Below are 26,678 nucleotides of genomic sequence, written 5' to 3' on the forward strand. Positions count from 1 at the left end.
GAAAAGCAAGGTCTCATTTTTGATATTTTTGATTTATTACTTTTGTCAGATTGAAGTTATTTCTGTCACCATTGTGATTTTTCTGTCATTAAACGAGGGGTGCCAACAATCTTGACCACGTGTATATAATACAGCATTATAGAATGCTGTAGATAAGCCCTGAAAGGTGGTGGCCCTAACTCGTGTCGGCCAAACCCGGTGACAGGTTCCCTTTAAGTCTACCTTCAACCTTAAAAAATATGAAACTATAAGTGTGTCTGAAGAGATAGTGATCTGGCATGTCCAATTTTGGACTACCGTTCCTTTTGTTCTCTAGCAATACACCACTTCCAGAAATATCCACTAGTGGATCTCTCATAGAGAACATAGATATGCTCAGCAGAGCAAGCACTCCTATGTAAGGGAGAGTTAGGTGAGATAATTTGGAGTAAAATGATCAACAGAACCATCGGTGGATCGACAGCCATCTAATGTGTATGGGGGTTTTAAGTTCACCGGGATCTAAGTGGTTGGACTTCCAGATTTGGGAAAAAGACTGGCATATTAAATGCCTGTCTTGAAAAATTAGCCAAAAGTCAAACTATTTTCAAGCCATTTGGCTATTAGTACATTGTACTCGTAATAAGCCACCCTTGCAGTGGCAGCATATTAAAGTGTTTGTCTACTATCTGCACAACCACCTTTTTATTTATTTATTTATTTATTTATTTTAAAAAAAAAGGAATTTCCCCTCAAATAATAAAATATGCTCATCTTCTGCTCCGGTACCATTAAAACAATACATCGCCGGGTCTGCTGGGGATTTCAGTGTATTGTTGGGCTACTTTGCTTTTAATCTCCTTGGATGGATGTTGGACCAGGGGAAGAAGTTAAAGTGCAGAAGTTCAGTAGTGGTCGCTGAATGGATGCAGAGCTAACAAATGAGAACTCTGGGGTTGTTTAGGTAGGACAACGCCTATAAGGTGACTCATTAATCATTCCTGTTAAAATCAATGCGTCAACAATGTGATGCATGATCCTACTGAGTCCCTCACTTTTTTAGCCTCTTTCCGTTCTGGTTAACTGATCAAGGTATCTAAGGTAACATTTTCCGCTACTAAATATGAATGCTCTAAGATGCTATTCAGAATTACCTTTGTAAACTGCTTTAAAATTATATACAAAAGTATCATAATAATGAAGCATGTGATCTCAATCCACCTCTGATTTAAAGAACCAATGGACTCCCGAGAGATGAAACCTCTTGGCCACGACCTATAGGTCTCTGGGACTGGAAATCTCACATTTCGAGCACACTGCTATTGATATAAGATAAACCAAACAACTAAAAATGGCATATAACTCCTGGTGTCATAAGGTATAATACCAATCAATTATATATCTACCTATTTGTGTATTTATATACTGTGAAAGTAGATACACCGTAAAAAATAGAGAGGTTTATAACAATTATAATTTTTATTGCATATATAAATTTAAATAGACAATACACAGGTATTAGGGTGAGGTAGATGAAAATAGCAGCTAAAAGATATCGGCACAGTCAAAGAAGTTGGTAAGTATAATGCTGGACAGAAAAAAAAATGCCGGACAGAATAAAGCATCTCACAGGCCATAACTGCACCGTGCCAGGAGTATAGTAATAGAGATCATAAGCCCAATAGTAAAAAGTACAGGCTAACATAAATGGCAAATACCAAAAGACTTCCAGTATGAAGTAATAAAGATAGCCAAAACTAGTCTCAGTGGTCAATCCGTGAAATGTCCTAATGCTAACCTGGTAAAATCCTGAAAGCAAGAAACTTGCAGTCTAGATGTGAGGTAATTCCTGAGATGTTAGATTGGATTTCACGGCTATACTGATCCATGCAAGGCATACAGCTATAGGTGTCAAAAAACAGAGGTTTAAGAATGGATACCTTGCGACATGGTCCTGGTCGTGTGCAGGGGTGCCCGTGAGACGCGCTGAAGCCCCAATTGATATAACATAGACCGCTGCTTAGATAATTGTTTTGGATGTTCACAATATCCACAATAAAAATCCTAGATATTTTCATATTAGAATCCAATATCTTCAATCATTTACGCTCAATGATACTTCATGATTTTAAAAAATGTTGTTTCAATGAACAACCTCCTGGTTTAAGGGAAGTGAGTAATATTTGGTTGGTTTTTATACTTTTTCAAGTCAATCCAGGTCTAATACTAAATGTTTTTTCAGGCTTTACATGGCAGAAACCTACTGTTTACTTTTTTTTCTGAAAGTCCTTCTTAGACTCTCCATTCACCTATTGGATTTTAGAATTGTTTTTAATATTTTTTGTGTAAATTTTTGTAGGCAAAAAAAAAATAATTAAGATTGAAAACAATATGATAAGTGTCAGGATTAACAACGCAGTGACTTGATTTATTTGGAATATTTCTTTATGCTCACATCTTGTCATCTTAGCATTGTATGTCTCCTACTCTTAAGGCAAGGGAAACATTACACCATTGAATGTCGATAGCCAGCGCCATACTGGAAGCCCTTACAATAGCACAGCTGTCTTTTTGATGTGCTCCATCTGCTGCCTTTGCCCATGCTTGGCATGTATTGCGGAGTCACAGTTACACGGTGTCTACTGTTTGTCTTGTTCCGCTAACATTTTTGAAAGTTGTGTACTGACACTTCACAGTGTTACTTAGCATGACAGGAATCTCCAGCAGCACCTTGTATATACAGTGTTGACTATTTTTGTAAGATCTGATGCTTCTGGAAAACAGTCTTTTATTCTGCTGCATTTGCTGCGGATATTATTACTGAAGTACAACCCAATATTAACAGCCCTTGGCTATTACAATGGACCTTCCCTCAGCATCACATGTAGATAACACAAATCTTAGGGTTTTCATTTTAAATGCTACTCATTTTGGACTAACAAGACAAGTTGGCGATACGGTTAGTGGTGAACAGCTTTTCTGGTATAAGTGTACATACATAGATGGCTGTTAATCAGTGAGTATGACCGTCCAGTGGACCTCAAAGTCTAGATTGAGCAGAATCTTTAATGAAAAAATTACACGCTATACAAAAACTTTTCCCACAAAACCTTACATCACAAACTGCTGCCCACTAACCGGACAGAATGTCCAATGTTACAGGGTCCATTTAAACTGACATCCTTCTTATTGATGTTCATTGTAGAGTTGTAGCTATTGGAACAGAAGTCTAGAAGGTGCTGTCATGATGGCCACCTTAAAGCGCCCCTATCACCAATCTGGGGCTGCCCTTTGTATTTAAAGAGTGGGCAACTCCAGATTGGTGATTTTTTTTTTTTTTTAATATCGTATAGTCTCAAGACTGCTCATAAGTTCTTCCAATGTCTCCCATAAGTCAGGCCCAAGATCCCAACATGCAGAGTGGGACCCCACAACATTTTGCAGCCGCTATCACAGTGAAAGAGTGAAATCTTGTTCTTTGTACTAACCGAGTGCTGCAGCATACTTTACTAAGATGTTACCGAACGGCTTCATCTTCAGAGCAGTTACTGATATGTAACAGCTAAGTGGAGTGTGTGGCAGTGCAAGGTTAGGGCAAATTGCAGGGGAAAGTTGTGCCCTTTCGGGAAGCATTAGGCACATTTGGAAAGGCATGGAGAAGCTTCCCACAGCCCTTGGAGATCTTATGGTTATATAATACATTGCTATTGTTTAATTTTTTTGTTATCTGGTTTGTCTTCTGCAACAGTGGGTTAAGGCCCCATCACACGCTTCAATGTCCCAGCGATCCCACCAACGATCCAACGTGGATGGGATCGCTGGGACATCGTTAGGCTGATCGCTGGTGAGCTGTCACATAGACAGACCCACCAGCGATCAGGACCAGCGAGCAAGCTGGTATCCAAGGTAAACAGCGGGTATCTAAGAGCCGCGCGGCTCTTAGATACCCGCTGTTTACATTGGAAAGCAGCTCCCATCGTTGCTGATCGTTGGTCTCTCACTGTCACATGCAGCGATGCGCACTGGCTAGTGGGAGACCAACGATCAAAAAATGGCCCAGGACGTTCAAGCACGATCAGTGATACTCGGCGGGGGGGCCGTTCGCTGATACATGTCACACACAGTGATGTCGCTGGCGAGATCGCTGTGGCGTCACAAAATCCGCAATCTCGCTGGCGATCTCGCTGTGTGTGATGGAGCCTTTAGCTGCTGACAGGATTAACTATTGGGGAAAGCCCAGATTGGGGAAGAGTATGTGGCACAAGGGAATGCAGTTTCTTGTTGTTAGGCAGATAGGGAAAAGTACTGAGAAGTAAAAAAGACCTATGGTCTTTCAGCTCACAGACCTGCATTTAGACGGGTGTTTGTGTGCTGAAGGACGGGAGGCCATAGCTCTGTTCTGAAAGACACAAGCACTAAGTGACAAAAGGATTCCAAATTTCAGGCAAGGGGGCCGGGCTAGGACAAAGCTGAGGAAAGGAGTCCTTATCTCAGTCAAGCAGGTCTAAAGCAAATGATTATCTAAGAAGTTAGAGTTTAGCCAGGTCTAAGGGTCCCGTTACATTTAGTGACGCACCAGCGATCCCGACAACGATACAACCTGGTCAGGATCGCTGGTGCGTTGCTAAATGGTCGCTAGTGAGCTGCCAAACAGGCAGATCTCTCCAGCGATGCAGCAGCGATACAGCGATCCAACAGGGGTCGCTGTTACCTGTCACACCGCAGCGATGATGACGACTTCCGCCTGCGTCCATGAGTTCTGCGTTGCCAATGAGGTCGCTAGTCGGCACCAAACACAGCGATGCATGCCGGCCAGCGGGACGCCAACGACAAAAAAATGGCCCAGGACATTCGAGCACGATCAACGATATCCAGCAGGGGGGCCGGTCGGAGGTACATGTCACACAAAGCGAGATCGCTGGCGAGATCGCTGTTGTGTCACAAAATCGGTGACGCTTTAGCGATCTTGCTAGAGATCTCGCTATGTGAGAAAGGCCCTTTAGGTTCTTAATGGCCAGACTGAGACACAAGTTCTCGTACCGGAAACTGAAGGTGCAGTGGCACAGGAAAGAAGCGTGTGGCCCTCATCGAATGCACTTGGGGAATAGTAAGGAGGAGTTATGTACGTAATCCAGTGAGCCCCTCACAAATCAAGTGGACATCGAAACTAGCTGTGAGGGGCCGTAGCGGCACACCTCAAACCATGCAGTCCTCACAGGGAAATATTCAGGTTCCCATAATGGACTAATGTGACGTGTAATGGAAGTAAGGTACCACCAAGTGTAACCGTGAAGTTCCTGCCTATGGATTGTGCAGAAGTTTTGTGCCAGCATACTGTATATACTCGTGCAGTACTTCTCATTAAGTTGTTTAGTAAAGCTAAGTTTATTTTTGCACTCTGGTCTCCCTCATTTACATCTATCTCATCGGGTGCTGGCCTGCCAAGTCAAGTGGATGTATGTGGTCTGCAGAGGAGTGTCACCGAGGTAACAACACCACACCAAGCTGGTACCCCCATTTTCCTTTAGTGCTGAAGATTGCTGCCACAAATGTTACACAATTATGAATGGTTTTGTCACTATATGATTTAAAAAAAAAGAAGTCTCCAATCTGAGGCTTATTAAATAAAGGCTGAGGCTTACAAAATTAAAAAAGGGAAGCCCCAGTTTGATGATAGGTACTCTGTAAAACTGGCCATGCGCATTAGATCCCAACTCTACTGGCTGTGTCTTATCTTCCCACCAATCAAAAAGAATGGGCAATTGAATTCCAACTGCCTGATTCTTACACCCACGACATAATCTGTTGGACATTTGGAAGGCCCCCATACACAGTAGATGGCCTGCCCAACGTGAAATCCCACTGAGTGCGGAAAGAGAAGCACTTTTCTCTTCCATGCAGATGGCCAACACCTGGAGAAGAATAGGGTGAAAGAGAAGGAAAGGATAGAAAAGATATATGAGACCCTGAGATATTATGGGCAAGTAGAAAGATATATGTTAAAAATGACTACAACTAAAACGATGGGGGTTTGGTGGAACATGAATGGGTTCTCAGGAATGTAAATTGATGTTTTACCTTTAAAATAGACCAGCCTTGTTTTATCGCCGAAGGTTCGACCTCAAAGTAAACACCCTGCTGAGAAGAAAAAAAGGGACCTCATCATTGCCTCTTACGGCAATGTATCTTTCTTGCAAATGATGACCATCATTATAAGCCTAAAATACTCACTACGCAAAATGTTCTAAAAAAAAATAGTAGAAAATGACATTGTTTAGTGGAAATATAGGTACAGCAACATATACCACATACAGCTTGAGACATATATTGCAAATCTCAAAAATATAAGTTATTTTTAATTTTCAAATCTTGACTTGGAAGCAACTTTAGTCTTTGTTAATAGATGACCTCTTCGTATCTCCCCTATATTGGGCTTGTTGCTTACGTCAAGTGTTCACTATTTTTTGTGTTGATAACAGTACCATCATGTGCAGTTCTTCATAGTGCATGTCCTAATCTGGTTCCATTTTGTTTATTTACAGATCACTCTGCATTTGACCCCGATCGCAACAGTCTTGTTTCATCATAAACCTCTGGTGTTCATCTTAAACTCCCCACGGCCTGTGACGTGGAAGCTGAAGACTGCGAGACTAGAAGCCGACATTCCAAGATTTTTCTTTGTGAGTATATATGAGCGAGCAGAAGTGCATATAGAGTAAAGATGTTGGTTTGTTTTGTGTTGTCACTGTAGCAGCATATACTCTTGGCTTGCATACACTATTTTTATTGAAAATGCTACAGTCACTGGGTTTTAGGAAAGATCATGAAGATTATTTAGCCTTCGCAACAGTCTTAATATAATGGCAGAAAATTCTTTATTGAAAGACACACGTTTTTGGTTAAGACTTCACTAGCGCATTAGTCATCTTGTTAGTCAGACAATGGAAAGGGCGAGGCTCGGATGTAGTTCTTCTGGGAATCATGTATTCTATTCACATCATTCTGTAATGACAACTTTTAGGATTCTCTTTACTCCTTGTGTGGATAGATATCTGCTGAGACTTGGCCACACTGTACAGTTTCATTGCGGTTTTTTTTTCTGCCATTTTCAGACAATTGTGAAAAAGCCATAGTGGTTTTGAAAAAAAATAAACACACCTTTTTTGTAGTATCTTTTTCTTTTTTTGGTATCTAACTATTGTATACGTAACGCGGATCTGTCGCCGAGTTTCACAATACGAGGTGCACACATTGTGAGCTATATCTTTTAGATCTGATAAAAACCTATGTCAGAAAGGTTATAATCCCTTTTAAAGCTTAAAATCAATCACCACTTAACTATCCTCTTTAACAGCTCCTCAGTGTCCCTCTTCCCAGCTGAGATCTTACACTGCTCAGTACAAGCTGCAGCTGTGAGTAAGGCAGCATGGGTGAGTTTAGACTGAATACACTTGGACTCAGGATCTCTCTCACGCTTTGTCAGGATTCAGAAAAATGCTCATTTTAATAGCAAAATCTTACTGCCATTCTGACATGGATTTTCATGGTAAACATTCCAGTATCATCAGTTCTTAATATCTATATAATAGCGTATGCAGGTTGTATCTTAAAACTAGTGACAGACCTGCTTTAATGTAAATCATCTTTCTATGCACGGACTTCTGATGAGCCACTGATGGCATGTTGTTAGCCTAGTAACTTCGTATTGGCATTTACCTTGTACATTACTTTTCTCCATGTTGTTTGGAATGATATGTTCTATCAGATCAAATGTTTCACATAGTGCTGTCTGTAGGACAGTTTCCATGTCAGAAGGTTCCCTTGGGCACCATTGCATCTGTTGTGTGATGGATTTGGCAAAAGAAGATGATCCAGCTCCAAGCTTGCAAAAATTTATTGAATAAAAAAGAATATTAATAGATTCCATCAAGAGTGTAGACACATCTACGCGTTTCGCACATCCATTGTGTTCTTTAACAAAGCTGAAGTGAGCTGGTTAATCTTTTTCTATATGATGGATTTGGCACAGCGCCATGGCTTCCATTATTGATTGAAGCCGAAATATACATGTGAACAGACTCGTAGAGGATTGTGCATGCTAATTGCTTCCAATCATCTAGTTGTAGGTAAACAATCTTGGTTCTTTAGTTGTGTCCTTGACAAGTTAACACTGCGGGATTATCGGGCAGTGTAAACAGGTTGCCAATCGCCCAATGAATGAGCTTAAGCTTTCTTATCGGCAGCACATCGTTCGGTGTAAACAGTGACAGTCAATTTGCACTGAACAATTTATTAACTATGGTTCATGATATATAATATCTACTATTGATGTATGAAAATAAATAAAATGGCTGTTACTAATATTTAGATATAATATATCCTTCATTATCTACTGGAACACTTCCTGCAATGATTGATATGACTTTCCCTCCCTCACCGGAAGATTGGTTACCATTGTACCATGCAACCTGAGCAGTATGTCGCCGTTCATTAAAGAACATAGGATTAGCAAACAAGGTCTTGATCTTTTGGAAACTGAAGGCTTTTTAATTGAGTGTGCGGTAAAGGGGATTTTATCCTGCTCACGCTGGCAGCTGAGTGAAGGTTTTAATTAAATATCCATCGTAACTCCCCGGTGATGATAACTTGGAGTGCGTTGGTCAGAGTAATTCTGCATTTTACTCATAAACCTGTCATTGAATTTCGAACATTTAAACAAGGCTATTTTATTAAAAAAAAAAATGTAATTGTTTCATTCCGGCAGCTCATAAACATGTCATGTTTCAGCCATTTGACATTATCTTGCTACTGCTAACCTTGACGTATCCTTCAATCAACGTGCGTAACACAATCTACCGAGAAGTATGTTCTGCTGAGATGAATGCATTATTACGGATAGTCTTAGGAAAGTATGAGGGGGCGCAGGGATTATCTGCTATCGTCAGCCTTCTACATTAGTAATCCAGATGTGCTGATTTGTATTTTTTTTTTTTATGTAAGAAGAATTTTCCAGTTGCTTTTTGCATGTATGTAAAGTATAATGACTTTTACTATGGGTATTCTATGTATGTATATGTCAGAGTGAACATATCATTGGTGCAACTTAAGAGGTACCACCACCCCCAAAGCTGGTCGAATTGTGCATTATGTTGAGCTGTTGACTGCAAAGAGACAATATATTGTTCTTGCACAAGAGTCCTCTTCTGTCTGTGCATGTAAATGTATAGAATTACACTGTCAGACATAGACAGAAGACCTCTGTGCAAGAACAGTCTTCCAATTTTGTAATTCTTTTATCTGTCTTTTTTGAGTTTCTCTGATTTGTGACCACAGAACATATCAAAGTTAAATGTGCCGGAAAACAAGGCATCTATAAAAGTCAAGCGGTGCAAACATTTTAAAGCATCTATCCAGAGGTTTTTTTTTCACAGCTGAAGTGGTGGAACCAATGTAAGTTCTCTGGCGCTAGTTTTATACTCAGCAGCCACTGTCTTATTGTGTTGCTCCGGTCGTCTTCTATAGGCTGTGACCTGCCGGATCGCTTCAGTGTTTGCTGGGTGATCCGGAAGTATCTTCTCAATGTAAGTCTACAAGAGCCAGAACAAGGGTCATACACTTAAGGGGGGTTTTACACATAGCGATATCGCTAGAAATATCGCTAAAGCATCACCAATTTGGTGACGCAGCAGCAATATCGCTAGCGATATCGCTATGTGTGATACTTACCTCCGACCGGCTCCCCGCTGTCTGTCGTTGATCGTGCAGCTCCATTTCTCGTCGGGCGCTTCCTGCTGGGCTTCCTGCTGGCGCCGACAAGCGACGCGTGGACGCGGACGGAAGAACGTCAGGATCGCTGCGTCTGAAAGGTAAGTAACGACCGCTGTATCGCTGCTGCATCGCTGTGAGATCTGCCTGTTTGACAGCTTACTAGCGACCATTTAGCGATGCACCAGCGATCCTGACCGGGTCGTATCGCTGGTGCATCGCTAACTGTAAAGGGACCTTTACACTCACAGCTTATGACTGTTGCCTCTGAGTTCCGGTCTGACAGAAGCTGCTGCCACAAGATGGCCGAACAGGATCGAAGCGGTGCAAGAAAGACTGTGGCTGGTGAGTATAATACTAGGGGAAGAGACCTTACATTAGTGCTACCAGTCCAGTGGTGAAATTAAAAAAAAAAAGCATGCATGCAGTTAAGAAATAAAAATGGTTCCAATGATGGATAATATTTCAAGTCACCAAAAAATACACTGAGATTAAAACAATAAAAAGAATACAGGGAGGAGGGGGATGCAGCTGCAGTTTTGTCGTCAGTAAAACATATAATAAGGGGAAGAGGGATGAAGAATTGTTCAGGGAAAGCTCATAGCATTGCACCAGGAAGAGCCAAAACTTATCCATATGGAGGGAGAGTGGGCAAGTGCTTGGTTAACTTTCTCCTGGTGGAGTTGTAACAGGCACGATTCCTGTGTAGACATGAAGAAAAACAGCTACTGCTGGCCCATTGCTGGTGGATAAGTCCTCCAGGAAATATTGGATCCAGTTGCATAAAACACGATAGGTGGGCTGCGCTGCTGGAGTAATCTGATTATTCAACAATGATGATAATAAGGTTTTTTATTCATAACGCATTTCAAAAACAAGTGTGTTTGTTCACTTGATAAATACTCTGTTACGGCATTAAAATGCTTGGTGAATAAAAAAAACCTTATCATCTTTGAGGAATTGGATTATTCCATCAGCGTGGCCACCTTACATATTTTATCCAACTGGATTCATGAAGGTTGGCATTTTGAACTCTAGTCTTAATGAAGAGTGCGCTGGAGTAAATGCACCAAATTCACTGAGCGATTAATTTGGCACATTGTTAAGCAGAAGCGTGCCACTGCAAGAAATGTTCTTCAGTTAGGTACTGGAGTATATTTCTGGTGGATCTTAGGCTATGTCTACACAGCGACTTTAGCTGCTATACATATGGCAATGCCAAAGATCTCTACTTGTCACTTCTACATCAGCACAATGCAAGAGAATGGGGTTGCATTTCAAGCCCAAAGGTGCTGCAACCGCAACAAGCAAATCACAAAACATCTGAAGTGGTTGGATATTTTGCGATTTGCTTTTCACAGTATTGGTAGTCTCGGGGTTGCAATGTAAACCCATTGACTTGTATTGCGCTGTCATGTGTCAGCGGCACCTAGCAATCCATGTCGCAGCTAAAGTGGTTTGAGCTCCGCACACTTTTCAAAACGTTGTCATAGCTGGCGAAAACTGGCGTAAAAATGGCCAATATCACAAAACGGCTGCACAAATGATAGCTGTACAAAAAGTTTCTGACATTTCAAGCAGTTTTATGCCAGAAAAACTGCTAAACAGGGGCATAATGTCCATAAGTGCTTTCTATCTATCTATTTGTCTGTATTTAAAAAAACAAAAAAAATGGAACCTCACTAGCGAGAGGCAATAATTCTGGTGCAAGCCATGCACACCTCTGGCCAAGGAGGCCTCCGAAATACATACAATCGAAAAACAGGCAGCACGCCAGTGTAAGTGATGGAAAAAGTAGGTTCCTTTCAATAGCAGAGCTTGTATCCAGCTGGAGAGCCTAAACGTTGCATATGAGTGAGCATTGCACGGCGAATAAGTCTCCTTACCTTGACAAGCCACAGCTGGCATGTCACTCTCCGCAAGGAGAAACCTTACTTCTTAGACCCTAGTCCAGAGCCTCTCACCTTGCCAAATCAGATCTCATACTTTGCACTGACGAGAGCCAACAGCTCGAAACACCGTGTCTGCAAATTGAGATTCTGATTTGGCTTGTATCCTAAGTCATACTACAAGACTCGTTAAAGGGTTGATTGTGACTTGTAGGATCGCTACTACCAATAGGTGGCGCTGTAGAGTAAAAGTCCTCTTTCTTTCTGAAGAGGCAATTTGCATACATAAACCCACTGTTTCCATCACTTACACTGTAGTACTGTTTCTTTTTGGATTTTTGGAAATTGAGCACAAAATAATAAAAAAAAGAAGAGGAAAAACACAAACTAAAAACTCTCTTTCAGGTTCTTTACATTTATTTCTATCCTAAAAGAAAGGACTGGTGGTTTTCTATAGCTTTACTGTCAGATTCCTGCGGTAGAGTTAAAGAATAGGATTGTTAAGTGGAGACTTTGCGCTCCACCCTTGCTCCCAAACGAATTGGAATACATTGCAGTGCAGGGAACGCTGCCATCCCGAGCTGGTCGGCTCATTGTAGCTTTAGCTTTTTAATATGAGTTAATAAGGTTCTCTCTATGGTATGAATTATCCCGTCTGCAGGCCACATGCAGATCCTGATCTACATGGCACGCAGCGACTAGAAATAGGCAGGGCATATTGTGGGCTCCGCTCCAAAACACAATTGAACGTTGATCTTACTTGGATTTTGTTTTATAAAATGCTGCCTAAACTGCAGAAAAATTTCCTTATTTTTGGAGCTTGTTGATCAAAACACATATAACGCATTAGTCCTAGCGAGTTTTGTGATTGATTAGTACAGATAACCTCAAGACCGTGGGAAAAGAAACGTTTCAGGCACAGGATTTCTGCTGACAACTGCATTCTACGCTTTATCAGTAAAGTGACCTGAAATTATACAAAATGTTCTTAGAAAAGATCAAAATTATGGAATAATATAATGTCTTACAATTTGTGTACAGACCCCTACTAGAAAGTATGTAACCCTATTCTATCTGGGCAGCACGGTGGCTCAGTGGTTAGTCCTATGGAAGCAGAGGCGATTTTTCTCCAATTTTTGCCTAGTCCATACAATGGCAGGAGAGGATCCTAAATTGTAGATCTCGGTCAAGGTACCAAGACAGTTGTAATTGTATATGCCACAGCTTAACAGTTTCACTGTGTAGAATCTTTTATGAAAACACCTTCCATGACTTTAAAGAGGATCTGGCCGATTTTTGCTGTCATTTTTCCCGGTGATCCCCTGAGTATCCGTTTTTTTTTGTGTTAAATCCACCATATGGCACCTTGTCTATTTTTAATACAAATCTTTAGGGTCTTTACTGATGAGGCATAGCTCTAAGTGTTCTCCGGGGGCATAACATTAGGCTGCTCTGAATTATTACCCTGTGAGCAACTCCCCCTTGATAAAGACCATAAAAATTAGCACCAAATAAAAAGGCCCATATCTCTGGAACCCTATGTTGAGTTTAAATAACCAAGAAAGGAAAAAGATGTTATGGCCGCAGTGGGAATAAAATAAAAGCAAAAGTGGAAAACTCCCTTTTAATTAATGACTTTATATAGTAATAATAATAAGGCCCCATTCAGACATCTGTTTTTCACGGATGACAGTCGTACTTAGAATAGTGAATAGGGTCATTCACATATCCATGATTTTACGTGGACCGAGCGGTCCATGCAAAATCACAGAGACCTGTCGATTTTTGATCCGAATGACGTCTCAGAATCAAAAATGCAAGTCTACGAGTCCGTGGAAAAAATTGGACAACACTCGGCTGGCATCCGACTGCAGTCCTATTTTTACGGACTGTTTCAAATTAAAAGAATAGAAGTTTTTTTTCCTTTTCATGTATTACAAAAACTGTTGACACACGGACCACACTCACAAAATCACTGATGAAATTGGTCCGATTTTCTCATACTTGGGGAAAAAAAACCTGACTTCTGAAAAAGGCCTAAGTCCGGAGTCACACTACAGCGAGATACGGCCGAGTCTCGCAGGTTAAAACCAAGCTCTGGCACCGGCACTCCGGAGCGGAGCGTGCAGCTCCATGTATTGCCGCTCCAGAGTGCCGGTGCCAGAGCTTGGTTTTAACCTGCGAGACTCGGCCGTATCTCGCTGTGTGTGATCCCGGCCTTAATATGATGTTCCTGCCAGTATAAAGTGATAGCCCCTAGTGTGACAAGTGTGCGCTCAACTCTCCAGCTGGACTTCACATCTTCTGACCGTTAGCCATGTGTGTTATTTTAGAGCATGCTCTTGACAATTTAGAGGATTGTTCTTCCCAGTACAGATGATACTAATTAGCTTTCCCTTTTTTTTGGCTCACGTAAAAATGTTGCAATGCCAGATTGAAAAGTTGAGTTTAGTAAATAGTATTTAAACTCGATAAAATAATTCCTTGCGTTCTGTACGTCTTTTTCTTTTCTTGGTCCGCGATAAAACACTGACCGATGCTGTGAATAAATATACAATCACGTTAAAAAATAAATGTCAGGCATTTGCTTTTTTATTTCCGGCTGTATTCTTACAAAAGTAACAGCAGGAACTCTTTACTTCTTATTCTAGAAATTGATTTTAGATTGTTTTATTTTGTACAATTTGAATTTACAAGTTAGATACCTTACTGAATTGGAAATCTGCAACTTGCACACGAGTTCCAGTTAGAATAGAGAAACCGCTGTTAAATAAATTGTGCCTTTTGCCAGCCAATTTTGCTTTAGCTCCAAACAGCCCTAGGGCAAGGGGTTGATGTTACAGACACCCACCTAAGGCGCCATTGAAGGAAAGTTATAATTTTTAGAGATTATAAAGGAACAAAAAAACACACATACAGTGGGTACAGGAAGTATTCAGACCCCTTTAAATTTTTCACTCTTTGTTTCATTGCAGCCATTTGGTAAATTCAAAAAAGTTCATTTTTTTCTCATTAATGTACACTCTGCACCCCATCTTGACTGAAAAAAAACAGAAATGTAGAAATTTTTGCAAATGTATTAAAATAGAAAAACTGAAATATCACATGGTCATAAGTATTCAGACCCTTTGCTCAGACACTCCTATTTAAGTCACACGCTGTCCATTTCCTTGTGATCCTCCTTGAGATGGTTCTACTCCTTCATTGGAGTCCAGCTGTGTGTAATTAAACTGATAGGACTTGATTTGTAAAGGCGTACAGCTGTCTATATAAGACCTCACAGCGCACAGTGCATGTCAGACCAAATGAGAATCATGAGGTCAAAGGAACTGGTCAGAAACAGAATTGTGGCAAGGCACACATCCGGCCAAGGTTACAAAAGAATTTCTGCAGTACTCAAGGTTCCTAAGAGCACAGTGGCCTCCATAATCCTGAAATGGAAGAAGTTTGGAACCACCAGAAGTCTTCCTAGACCTGGCCGTCCAGCCAAACCGAGCAATCGTGGAGAAGCGCCTTGGTGAGAGAGGTAAAGAAGAACCCCAATATCACTGTGGCTGAGCTCCACTGATGCACTAGGGAGATGGGAAAAAGTACCACAAAGTCAACTATCACTGCAGCCCTCCACCAGTCAGGCCTTTTTGGCAGAGTGGCCCGACAGAAGCCTCTCCTCAGTACAAGACATGAAAGTCCGCATAGACTTTACTAAAAAAAAAAAAAACATACATGAAGGACTCCCAGACTACGAGAAATAATATTCTCTGGTCTGATGGGACGAAGAGAGACCTTTTTAGTGATAATTCTAAGCGGTATGTGTGGAGAAAACCAGGCACTTCTCATCACCTGCCCAATACAATCCCAACAGTGAAACATGGTTGTGGCATCATCATGCTATGGGGGTGTTTTTCAGCTGCAGGGACAAGACGCCTGGTTGCCATTGAAGGAAACATGAATGCGGCCAAGTACAGAGATATCCTGGATGAAAACCTCTTCCAGAGTACTCTGGACCTCAGACTTGGCCGAAGGTTCACCTTCCAAAAAGACAATGACCCTAAGCACACAGCTAAAATAACAAAGGAGTGGCTTCAGAACAACTCTGTGACCATTCTTGACTGGCCCAGCCAGAGCCCTAACCTAAACCCAATTGAGCATCTCTAGAGAGACCTGAAAATGGCTGTCCACCAACGTTCACCATCCATCCTGACGGAACTGGAGAGGATCTGCAAGGAAGAATGGCAGAGGATCCCCAATCCAGGTGTGAAAAACTTGTTGCATCATTCCCAAGAAGACTCATGGCTGTACTAGCTCAAAAGTTGCTTCTACTCAATACTGAGCAAAGGGTCTGAATACTTATGACCATGTGATAGTTCAGTTTTTCGTTTTTAATACATTTGAAAACATTTCTTTTGTTTTTCAGTCAAGATGGGATGAAGAGTGTACATTAATGAGAAAAAAAATTAACTTTTTTTAATTTACCAAATGGCTGCAATGAAACAGAGTGAAAAAATTAAAGGGGTCTCAATACCTCACAGTGGATGTTCCTATTTGGTGAGGGGTTGGACGTGGGAGAGGGGACAATCAATAATATGATCATAAGCTTGGAGCACACCGCTCCTCTGCTTCTTTAAATTCTGCAGGTCAGAAGAGGCTCCTGATTAATTGACAGTTCGGACCAATGCCATGGATTTGTTGCTGGCCTGAAATGTAAATTCTCCCATTCTGCAGGCAGAGGCAGCATCAGAAGAGTGTGGGGGCATTTGAAGCTAGTTGGATGTGCCCAGCTTCAGAGCAGCACTTACAAGCGCTGTTGAAAAGAACTTGTAAGTGCTGCGCTGCTTGACCAAGAGACCGGCCACCGCTGATGGACAGCAGAGATGGCCGGTAAACTAAGCAGCAAGCTGTAAGCAATAGAATAAAAAAATTCTTACATTCTGGAGAATTGAAAAAAAGTCTAGTAAACCAGTAAATTGCAAAATTGTTTGTTTTTACAAGCACTTTGCAATTTTAGCCATTTATCATATTGAGAATAACCCTTTAAAGATATTTAATTCTGGAAAGAGATACAAAAATATCTCACTCTATAAAAGATTAAAATATGCAAATATGTTACACTGTAAGCCATGCATTTTAAAGTATTAAGGGGGCAGTTCCTTTTTCCTGCTAGTACATTGGCTATATGGTACGGTTCACTTCAATTCTGACTCATTTTTTGGCCAGAATTAGGAAAGCAGGAAGGCTTCATGCAGAGGTCTCTAGGACATTCATGCTAAAAGATGTCATGCGAAATTTAGAGGAACCATTGTAGAAATTCCTCTTCGATAGCTAACTTGTAAAGCAGTGCCTCATTCCATAAAGGATTTTGGAACATAAGTTTCCTAAAAATGTAAGCATGGAGCCAGATTTTATAGACTAAAAAATTGCAAAAACATCAAAGGGGTAGGAAACATGTAATGGACATCAGGGTGGCTTAGAGGTTGGCACTATTGCCCTAGATTGCTGTGCTAATGGAAGATGGTAGACAGATTATAAATTCTCTTTGCATTTGCATGTTGTTTCCCCTAGTCAAAAAAAAAAGAAAAAAGATTTGTAGGAGCTCCATGAAGTTGACCCTGCGAGGTAAGGAAATTAGATTGCACGGTCCTTTTGGTAACAAGGGTTGGTGTATATGATGACATCACTTATAAATTTATAAGCTTACAAGTCTCCTCACTCTGATATGTCAGGCTTGGCTTGTCACTCTCCACAAGGAGAAACATTACCCCTTAGACATTTGTCGATTTTACAAAATCCTAGTTCATCCTAGACTAGAAGGAAGGTATGCATACTGAAGTGTGCGCCGCGTAAGAAAAGTGTTTAATTATCACTCGATTTCCATACTGAGCAAACACTGATGTGTAGGAAGGAGGCAAATACTGATCAGAGAAAGAAGGATAAAACGAAGCATGTGTATTCCTGCTGTTTTTAAATCCCGTCTGTATGACCAGCAATGTGGATTTCACATTTAAAACAATGGAGAGCGGTTTATGGGTGCTTATTGTTTTGTTTTGTTTTTATCAATGCAGAATACATGTCAAAATTTATGTGAAAAAAACCTTTGCGAATCTTCCCTTAAGGCTACATTCCCACAATGAATATTTGGCGAGTTGTTGATACTTCTGAATTTCTGTACCTATTTTCTAAATTAGGTCACTTATTTTTTTCATTGTGTTTTTATCACTTTTTTTTACACTGCTGCTTTGGTCTTTTTTTTTGGTATGTCGTGTTTTAAATAAAACTGCTTCGTTTTTGATAATTCTTGGTATTTGACTTTAGCAAAACCTTATTGATACAATCTTGTACTGGTTACATATGTTTTAGTGCGTTTCCTCTGTGGATTTTCCATATGAACTCACTAAAAACTCAACGTAGGAACTTAACCTAAAGGTCCCTCCATCCAAATTTTCAGATCTGAGGTGGAGAGACTCAACTTGATGTTTGGCTGTACAGTTGACAAAGCAAGGGGGCTATATACTGCCAAGCGTGCCGTCACATCTCTTCACAGCTAGGAAAGTAAAGCAACATTGGCCTAACCAGCCGATATCATCTCTTTCAGCTGACACTCAAATGTGTATGGGTCGCTGACCAACTGATCATTTGGAAAGATGTCGATCTGGCAATTCTAATTTTGGACTGCCGATAATATTATATTCCTGGAGATATGCCTTTAGCCGTCTTTCATATCTCTCTGCAGCTTTCTTATAGAGAACGCGTGTGCTTGGCTGAACACATGCTCCTTTGTTTGGGAAAGATTGCTGAGATGACTGTTGGCCAAATGATTGGCCGAACCATTGTTCGGTCACCTGCCATCTAATGTTTATGGCGGCCTGAACATTAGAAGGACATAGGAGGGTCATGAAAATTAGAAAATAAAATTGTCTGAACCAATTATTTCAATGTAATTGGCCTACAGTCTAATGTGCATTGGAATCTCATCACTGTCCACTGTGTCAAAGGAAATAAAGGACTGGGCATGTTGGATTTCAATGTGTCCAGTCTTTTCTTTCTCCGGTTGATTTTGTTAATGTCCTTTTTCTGTTAAAAGAAACATATAGGGTGCGATTCATCAAGATTGGCAATTTTCTTTCATGCCATGATAAGGAGGCATGTAGGAATCGGAAGTCCCTGATTGAATCGAGTGCTTTTTAATGAATCGAGAGGGTGTGGCAAGTGGTATGCGCCACAACAGAAATCTTACCACAATCCCTGAATTAGACGAGCTAAGGCATCACTCCCCCATCCTGCCCCAGCTTTGCCTATTTTGGCGGAGCTGGAAGAAAATGAAAATGGCGAAAGGCTCAAAATTTTGGCTCAACTCAGAGTTGCACCAAAATTTTGTGACGTTTCAAAGCTTTTAGGCTAGTTTCACACTAGCGCTTTTGAGCGCAGCGACGGCCTGCGCACGGCCGCCGCTAAGCCCCGCCCCTGCCGCGCCTCCGCCGGTAGCTCCGCCTACCGGCGCATGACGCTGCATGCGTCCTGCGTCCCCTATCTTTATCACTGGGGGCGCAGGCCGTGCGCAGTATGCGTTTGGCGGTGCATGCGCCTTTTTGACGGTGCGCCGAGCGCAACCAAACTGCAGCAGGTTGCGTTTGGCACGGTCGGCGCACCGTCAAAAGGACGCATGCGCCGCCAAACGCATACTGCGCACGGCCTGCGCCCCCAGTGATAAAGATAGGGGACGCAGGACGCATGCAGCGTCATGCGCCGGTAGGTGGAGCTACCGGCGGAGGCGCGGCAGGGGGCGGGGCTTAGTGGTGGCCGTGCGCAGGCCGTCGCTGCGCTCAAAAGCGCTAGTGTGAAACTAGCCTAACACAACTTTGTCGGCCTAAAAGCTTTGCTGAATTGGGTCCATACTCTGTCAGCCATGGATATTTTGGGTGCTGTCTGAAGAAATAGCCGTTGGCTGACAGCTCCTTGTGCATATGATGGCTTTAGAGTTATTTCTAGATATTTCTGTTCCTTATCACCACTGCCAGCAGCCAATACTTTCTATGGATATCTTCGCTACGGCCGACCCCCATCTCAACCAAAACACATAAAATGGAACTGCAGTCAATTGTTAGTATTTCTACTGGCAAGAATAACACAACAATCTGTGTGTCTATTTCAATATTTGACATCTTGATAACGCAACCTTTAAATCCAAGCATGGCTCGCTACTCTGCTCAGCTTAGGTTAATGGCACCGATCCACCACAACCACACCGCTAAACTATTTGGATCATATATCTGATCCTATTCTGTATTTTACCATCTGGAAATGGTTGCTATGTTGTGTTGTTTCTTTTTGAACACATGGTATGTAATTATTTTGCTCCTTTATACGATTCGAGAAGGCACTTTTTGGCATTGAATGCTCTGTTCTTCTGCTCCACATCTGCTGAAAATGGTTAACCTGATCCTTATACCAGTGACTTCGAGTCAGGCAATGGCCTGGTCTGCTTTTGGATTGCTGTCAAAACTGTCTGAAAAACAAGTGCCATTTGTTTTCCTGTGCAAAGCGTTTAACGGGAAGTCAGGAGGATATATTTCCAGAATCGTATTTTAAATAGATCCAGATGTGTGCCTCGAGCCGCACTAGGAATGGAGTGAGGCGTAAGAGGAAATGCGCTGCCAGTGTTTAAACTCATAGGAACTGCAGTCATTAATGTTTCCACACACGGAGAGGTGAGCTGCAAATGAATGTGCTGAAAGTGACTGGAAGACGTAGAGGTGCAAATTGCTTATAAAACAGGAACTAAGTCGTTGAGAATCATTGCCCTGATTTGATACGACGCGGTAAAAAGCCATAGGTGTCCTAAGGAGCGGCAACGACAAATGTAATTTTTATAAGTAAGATGGATGTTTCTGAAAATGAAAATTACGTTGGGAGTTTATTCAGAAACCATACGTGATTATTCAGCCCGTTTATTGTGTAGCCCTGTTTACATTCAATGTTGATTGCTTGAGATATTGTTTCAGTGTGTTAAAGGGAAACTCAATATCGAGAGCTAAAGATGAGTACTACCCTTGTCTGACATCTATTTGAGTAATCTGTGGCTTCCAGACCAGGGCAGTGCAAGCTCCCTCTGATGGACCTTGAATACCATCATTCTGGGTGCCACGTAGTAATCACAAGAGAGCACCCACGATGACCATTTATTATGCTTTACTTATACAGCGCCATCATATTGTGCAGCGCTTTATAGACCTTATCGACACTGTCTTCACTGGGGCTCGCAATCTAAATTCCCTATCACTATGTCTTTGGAGTGTGGGAGGAAATGGGAAAACTCAGAGGAAACCCACTCAAATACGGGGAGAACATTGAACCACCAAGCTGACCATGCAGGTCATGGAAAGTTGAATAAAATAATACCTTGATATCTGCAATTCATTGAATGGTTCCATGTTTTTCTTACTGGGGAACTATACTTTTTAACATTTACCCTACCAAGAGCCCACTCATTCTAGCCACAAAATAAGAGGGGAGCAATTTACATACAGCTCTGCTAAAAGTCATCGCACACACTATGGCCCTAATTCATCATTTGCAGGTTTTTTTTTAAGTCACTTTGCTTTTTTTTAGTTTGTGTTATTAGTTGCCGTCAAAATTTATCAAAATAATGCACGTGATTCATGAATTTGGCCCCATGTCAAAAATTTACTTTTTCACCGTCTTGAATGTCTTTTCCAAAAATTGCATCAAATTTTTGGCCTACTTTGAAATACATAGGAGCTAATGGGGAGTGGACTGGACAGGAATTGTGCCAAATTTTGCAACTTTGTTAGTTCGAAATTATTGAATCAGACGAAAACATCTGGAATAACTAGACTTGCGAAAGCGGAAAAGAACCCCAAAAAAACAACAGGTGAACACATGAAATAGACTTAAAAAAGGTGCAAATTTAATGAATGTAAACAAAAACAAGGCACGAAACACAAACAACTGAACAGAAACAGGCGCGAAACACAAACAACTGAACAGAAACAGGCGCAAATGCAATGATATGTAGGCTACTCATATCTCTCCTGAACCATGCTACATATTCGGAGCACAAAAGTCATCTTCCTCTCAGTAACTGGAGAACACATGTTTCTTGGCACCACTACAGCACTGCCTGCATATGAGATACCCCGGAGCCACATAAAATAAGGTGCAGCAGATAAAGGCAGTAAAATACTTTCTCCATATAGTAATCCTGAACTAACATCACGATAAAGCAAATATTAGTATTTTTACATGATACATACAATTACAGTAAGTATCGCGTACTTAATAATGAATGACACGTTCGCTTTATTTTTCAAAGGGATTGAGTTGACTTTTTACAGTATTTCTGTGGCCCATCCTTCTTACTTTTTGCATAACTTTCCAGCTGCCTCTGTGCCTATGCCATGTAAGGACAAGGCCATATTTGTATTGGCATCTGTTTTATAACAGTGTAGATGTATATTTGCTTTAGGTTTTATGTTCAGTGTTTACATGTCTTCTGGAACATGAGCGGAGATTACCGTGGCGTGCCATACTCCGTAAGATTCACGTACAGCAGATTATGTGCGGCAGGAAAGAAGATGATTATGGATCGGGATACTTTGCTTTCACATGCGGACAAATGACAAGTAAATAATTACTGTAAAATCTTACACCTTTTTACCTGAGATTACAGAAAATTATACTATCGGATATACTTGATTAAAAAAAGCACTTTGGTCCCGATTCATTGCCTTTCCTGCATTTTTTTGTTTGTTTTTGCATGAATACCTCTCAATTCTTGACTTTGTGATTCCTAATAAATTCGGTAAATGATTTGCGTCTTCTTTTTTTTTTTCAAGTTCTCTTTTTAGTTAATTTTCTGATTTCTGCATCAATGATGATTTTACAAAAGCTTTAAGCCTACAAATATCAGCAAAAATCACAAGTCGAAAAAGAAAAGTGACTTAAAAATCCTTACAGATGATGAATCAGGAGCTTTGATTGGTAAAGAGATTTTCCTGTCCTTTACCAAACATCCTGGTAAAAAAAGATCGAAAAGCCGTATTTACTACCTGAATCTTACCGCTCCAGTGAAGGTCAGAAGGTGGACCATCTCCACCAGACCGGACGTGATGACATCATGACCAACACTGATTTGACTGTTGATGCCACTGATTGGCTGCAGGGGTCAGGTGACTGGTGGTCGGAACATCATTATTTCCTGGTCAACTGAGACAATTGAGTCAGTGGAGAAGCAGAAGACGGATTCCGGGGGTGCCTATAGCCTCTTTTATTTATTGGGATGGCTCCCACTGGTAACTTTTATTAAAAGGAGATTCATCTATTTGAAGAGGGTGTTATTACATTGCTTCTATAGATACATAAAACTTACAGATATACAATCCAAATATCCATCTCCAGAGAACAGCAATGATAGCAGGTCCTTGCAGTTCCACTTTTGGTTTTGTGCTGATATAAAACATCGGTTCCTGTGTCGGCACGAGACCAGTGTTATTTGTGAGGGAGGGTGGCTGACTGCTCATTTCAATAGCCAGCCATTTACTCTGACTATACATGAGACTCGAGTATAATATAAAATGTAACACTTTGCACTAACAGATTAATTTGATCAGTATTCTTTAATTTGCAAACGTCATATATTTTTTACGTGAATATTTTTAGTCTTACGACCTTCATCAGTCGATGAGGGCCAAGCTTGAAGAATGTACAAATAGTCTGGAACAGCACGTTAACGTAATTGCAAATGGTAGAGCTCTATTCGATGTGTAAGACCTGGTCTATTGACAGCGCCGGTAATTTCTGTCTGATGGACGGGAGCCTTGAGAGTCGCATCTTATCAAACTAGCCGACTTTCTCGACTTGCTGGCCTGGCACAACGTCACATGTGTGTTATGACACAATGACCTGCCTGACGGATCAAGTCATGCGAATTGATATGCCCCAACTGTAATATATATATATATATATATATATATATATATATATATATATATGTATTAAATATTTTTATATGAGCTGTCAGTGTGTTATTGTTGAGGACTGACAACCACTGCAGAAGTCTTTACGGTGCTGTCCTTATCCATGCTTCGATGTTTGGTGTCGAAGCTCGGCGGAGAACTTATAACATGCAGACACATTGATTAGTAATCAGTTGAGGTTTTAAGGACGGAAACCTTCCTTACCCCAAATTGATATTCTAATATATGAATAATGTCTTCCATGTTGCAAATAATATAGTTCTTGAAAAAAAAAATGGACTAGCTATTTACAGATATCCTTACAAATGAGTTCCAGGATAGATACAGTGGGGAAAATAAGTATAAGATGCCAAGCGACAGCCTCAAAATCTTAATGATTTAGTGATGATCTGCAAAGAGGAGTGGACCAAAATTCCTCCTGACATGTGCACAAAACTCATCATCAACTACAAAAAATTGTCTGACTGCTGTGCTTGCCAACAAGGGTTTTGCCAAGTATTAAGTCTTGTTTGCCAGAGGGATCAAATACTTATTTCTTAGTGCAAAATACAAATAAACTTACCGTATTTTTCAGATTATAAGAAGCACTTAATTCCCCCAAATTTGAGGGGATAATGAGGGTGCTTCTTATAATGCGAACATACCTTATCAGCCGCGGTGGAGCAGGGTCCCAGGGTCGCTGCTGGAGGAGGAAAGAGTGGCGTGTTGCTGCAGGCCGCAGGCTGGGATGAGGGGGTGTTCCGATGTGCGCCGCTGCAGGTGAAAATGGCTGCGGTGCTCTGTGGTGGGGGGGGCTCCGCTGGCATTTTGTGAAAGCCCGGAGTCCCCCGCTTATCCATTACTGTGATGCGGTGGCCTCCAGGAAAATGGCGGGGGGCGGCGCATGTTTAGATTGAGATCTCGGCATTTGAGATCTCGTCGCTGAGATCTCAATCTGAGCATATGCCGCTCCAGTGGCCATTTTCCCTGAGGCCACCGCATCTCCGTAATGGATATGCGGGGGGACTCCAGGCTTTCACAAATTGCCGGCGGAGCCCCCAGGCACCACAGAGCACCACAGCCATTTTCACCCACAGCAGCGCACATCGAAACACCCCCTCATCCCAGCCTGCAGCAACGCCCACTCTTGCCTCCTCCAGTAACGACCCTGGGACTCCGCTTCACTGCAGCCACCACCCCCGGTAAGCAATAACACGCATGGATGATAAGAGGCACCACCATTTTATAAAAATAAAAAGTATTTTTTTCCCATTTTTCTCCTCAAAATTTGGGATGCGTCTTATAATCAGCAAAATACGGAATATAATTTATACAATGTGATTTTCTGGATTTTATTTTTGATATTTTATCTATCAATGTTAAACTAAACCTACCCTAAAAATTATAGACTGTCCATGCCTTTATCAGGGAGCAAACTTACAAAATCAGCAAGGGATCAAATACTTATTTCCCCACTGTACATACATACATACCTTTTGTTCCTCCCTATGGACCTATTCTGTTTATGGAAGAAGCCTATGAAAATAAACAGCTCTAACCCCCTTCATTTGCAGTCTTGAAGGTTAACTTGTAGAGATCAATGTTGAGGCCATTACTACTTATATTAGGAAATAAGAGCACATCTTTTTATTTATTTTCATGACTTCAGAGCCCCTGAAGGCTCCATCTCCAAGATCTGAACTACAGTTTTCTAGCCTTGCCTCTTTCTTCCACATCCTTTCTACTGTGATCCATTAATGTGTTGATCCTTTCATCATCTGTCATATATTATGATGAAATGAAATTCAGCATTGGCAGCCCATATCACAGGGTTATCTTTACAACAAGTAGCTGAAGATTTGCGATGAAGAACATATGTGGAAAACTGCTAAATGGCCATTTTTCCAACTAGTATCACTCGCTCCTGATGTATTTTAAAAAAAAAAGAAAAGTTTCCAGGAAATTGAAAACAATTACAGGTCTCGGGGACTGTCCAATGTTTTTCTTGTTTCAGTGATGGAAAACAACTCTTTCTGTTCTTTCATCGAATCATCAAACTGAATACTATTAAATCAGGAATATAAGTGTCATCTGGAAGGAAGGACCAGATGTGTGATGTTCACCGCAAGTCCCAATCCAGATTCAGAATTGCAGCCTATGACTGAATTGGTGGGGGGTTTTTTTTGCATTCTTTGCTTACTGTATGCGCACTTGAGTGATTTTCTCGCATGAGAAATTCAATGTAAGTTTCATCAGTTTCTTGATCAAATTTCACTAGGGACGGACTTTCCTTACCGAGTTTGATCTGACACTTGGATCAAGATCGGACATATTTCCGCAATTTTGCACCAAATATTCTGTCTGCAAAAAAAACATGGACATGTGAACAACCCCATAGACTGTCATTGGTAGGAGTAGAAAAGAAAATTTGTGTTTCAGCTTCTTAAAATACGTAGATTCTTTATTGTAGTAACATTAAAATATGATCCTCAGCAATATCCTTATAGCTGGTGGATGTGCTCACAGGCACTATCAATCCAGCAACGCGTTTCGATCATATATGGATCTTTGTCACAGCTAGATTCTAATCTCTGCTCACAGGTCTTATAGATTGTATGGACCAATCAGGTAATTAAATTAGATCATGTGATCCACTACCAAAAGGTCCTAAACATCCATTTCCATAATTATTAATGAATTGTGCCGCTCTGTCTTAACCATAAAAAAATCAAACTTAAAACAAACATTGGTAGGAGTGCTGTCTGTGAAAGTATTTGTATGCCAAAAAGTGGTGTGTGAATGAGCTCTAAGAATAGAGCAAATTCTACAGGAAATTTACATGCCTTTGTCTCATGACAGATTTGCATTAAAAAAAAATCATCCAACAAAGTGTCAGTCGCATGTAACAGTCAACCTGATTTTACATGAAGTCATCTGCTTTCGGCAAGACAAATTGTCACCTGTCTAAATGACCATTTAGGTATTTTGGGCAAAAGTCCCCCTTGGTGATCTTTGAGCCAGAGCAAGGAGCTGGTAACCAGTGGGGCTTTTGCTTAATCTACATGTAATACTATAC

At 41.1% G+C, this 26,678-nt stretch overlaps 1 protein-coding gene across 3 annotated transcripts in view; it reads left to right on the forward strand.

The window, feature by feature from the left end:
- Positions 1 to 26,678, forward strand: part of TGFBR3 (transforming growth factor beta receptor 3) — a 258,572-nt gene that overhangs the window by 123,925 nt on the left and 107,969 nt on the right. For all 3 annotated transcript variants that reach the window (XM_073571472.1, XM_073571473.1, XM_073571474.1), the window contains exon 4: positions 6,522 to 6,659. In XM_073571472.1, the coding sequence (XP_073427573.1) occupies positions 6,522 to 6,659 (138 nt within the window). The remainder of the gene's footprint in view (positions 1 to 6,521; positions 6,660 to 26,678) is intronic.

The sequence above is a fragment of the Dendrobates tinctorius genome, unplaced genomic scaffold, assembly GCF_039654945.1.
Source record: "Dendrobates tinctorius isolate UK_male_01 unplaced genomic scaffold, ASM3965494v1 ptg000029l, whole genome shotgun sequence".
Lineage (NCBI taxonomy): Eukaryota > Metazoa > Chordata > Amphibia > Anura > Dendrobatidae > Dendrobates > Dendrobates tinctorius.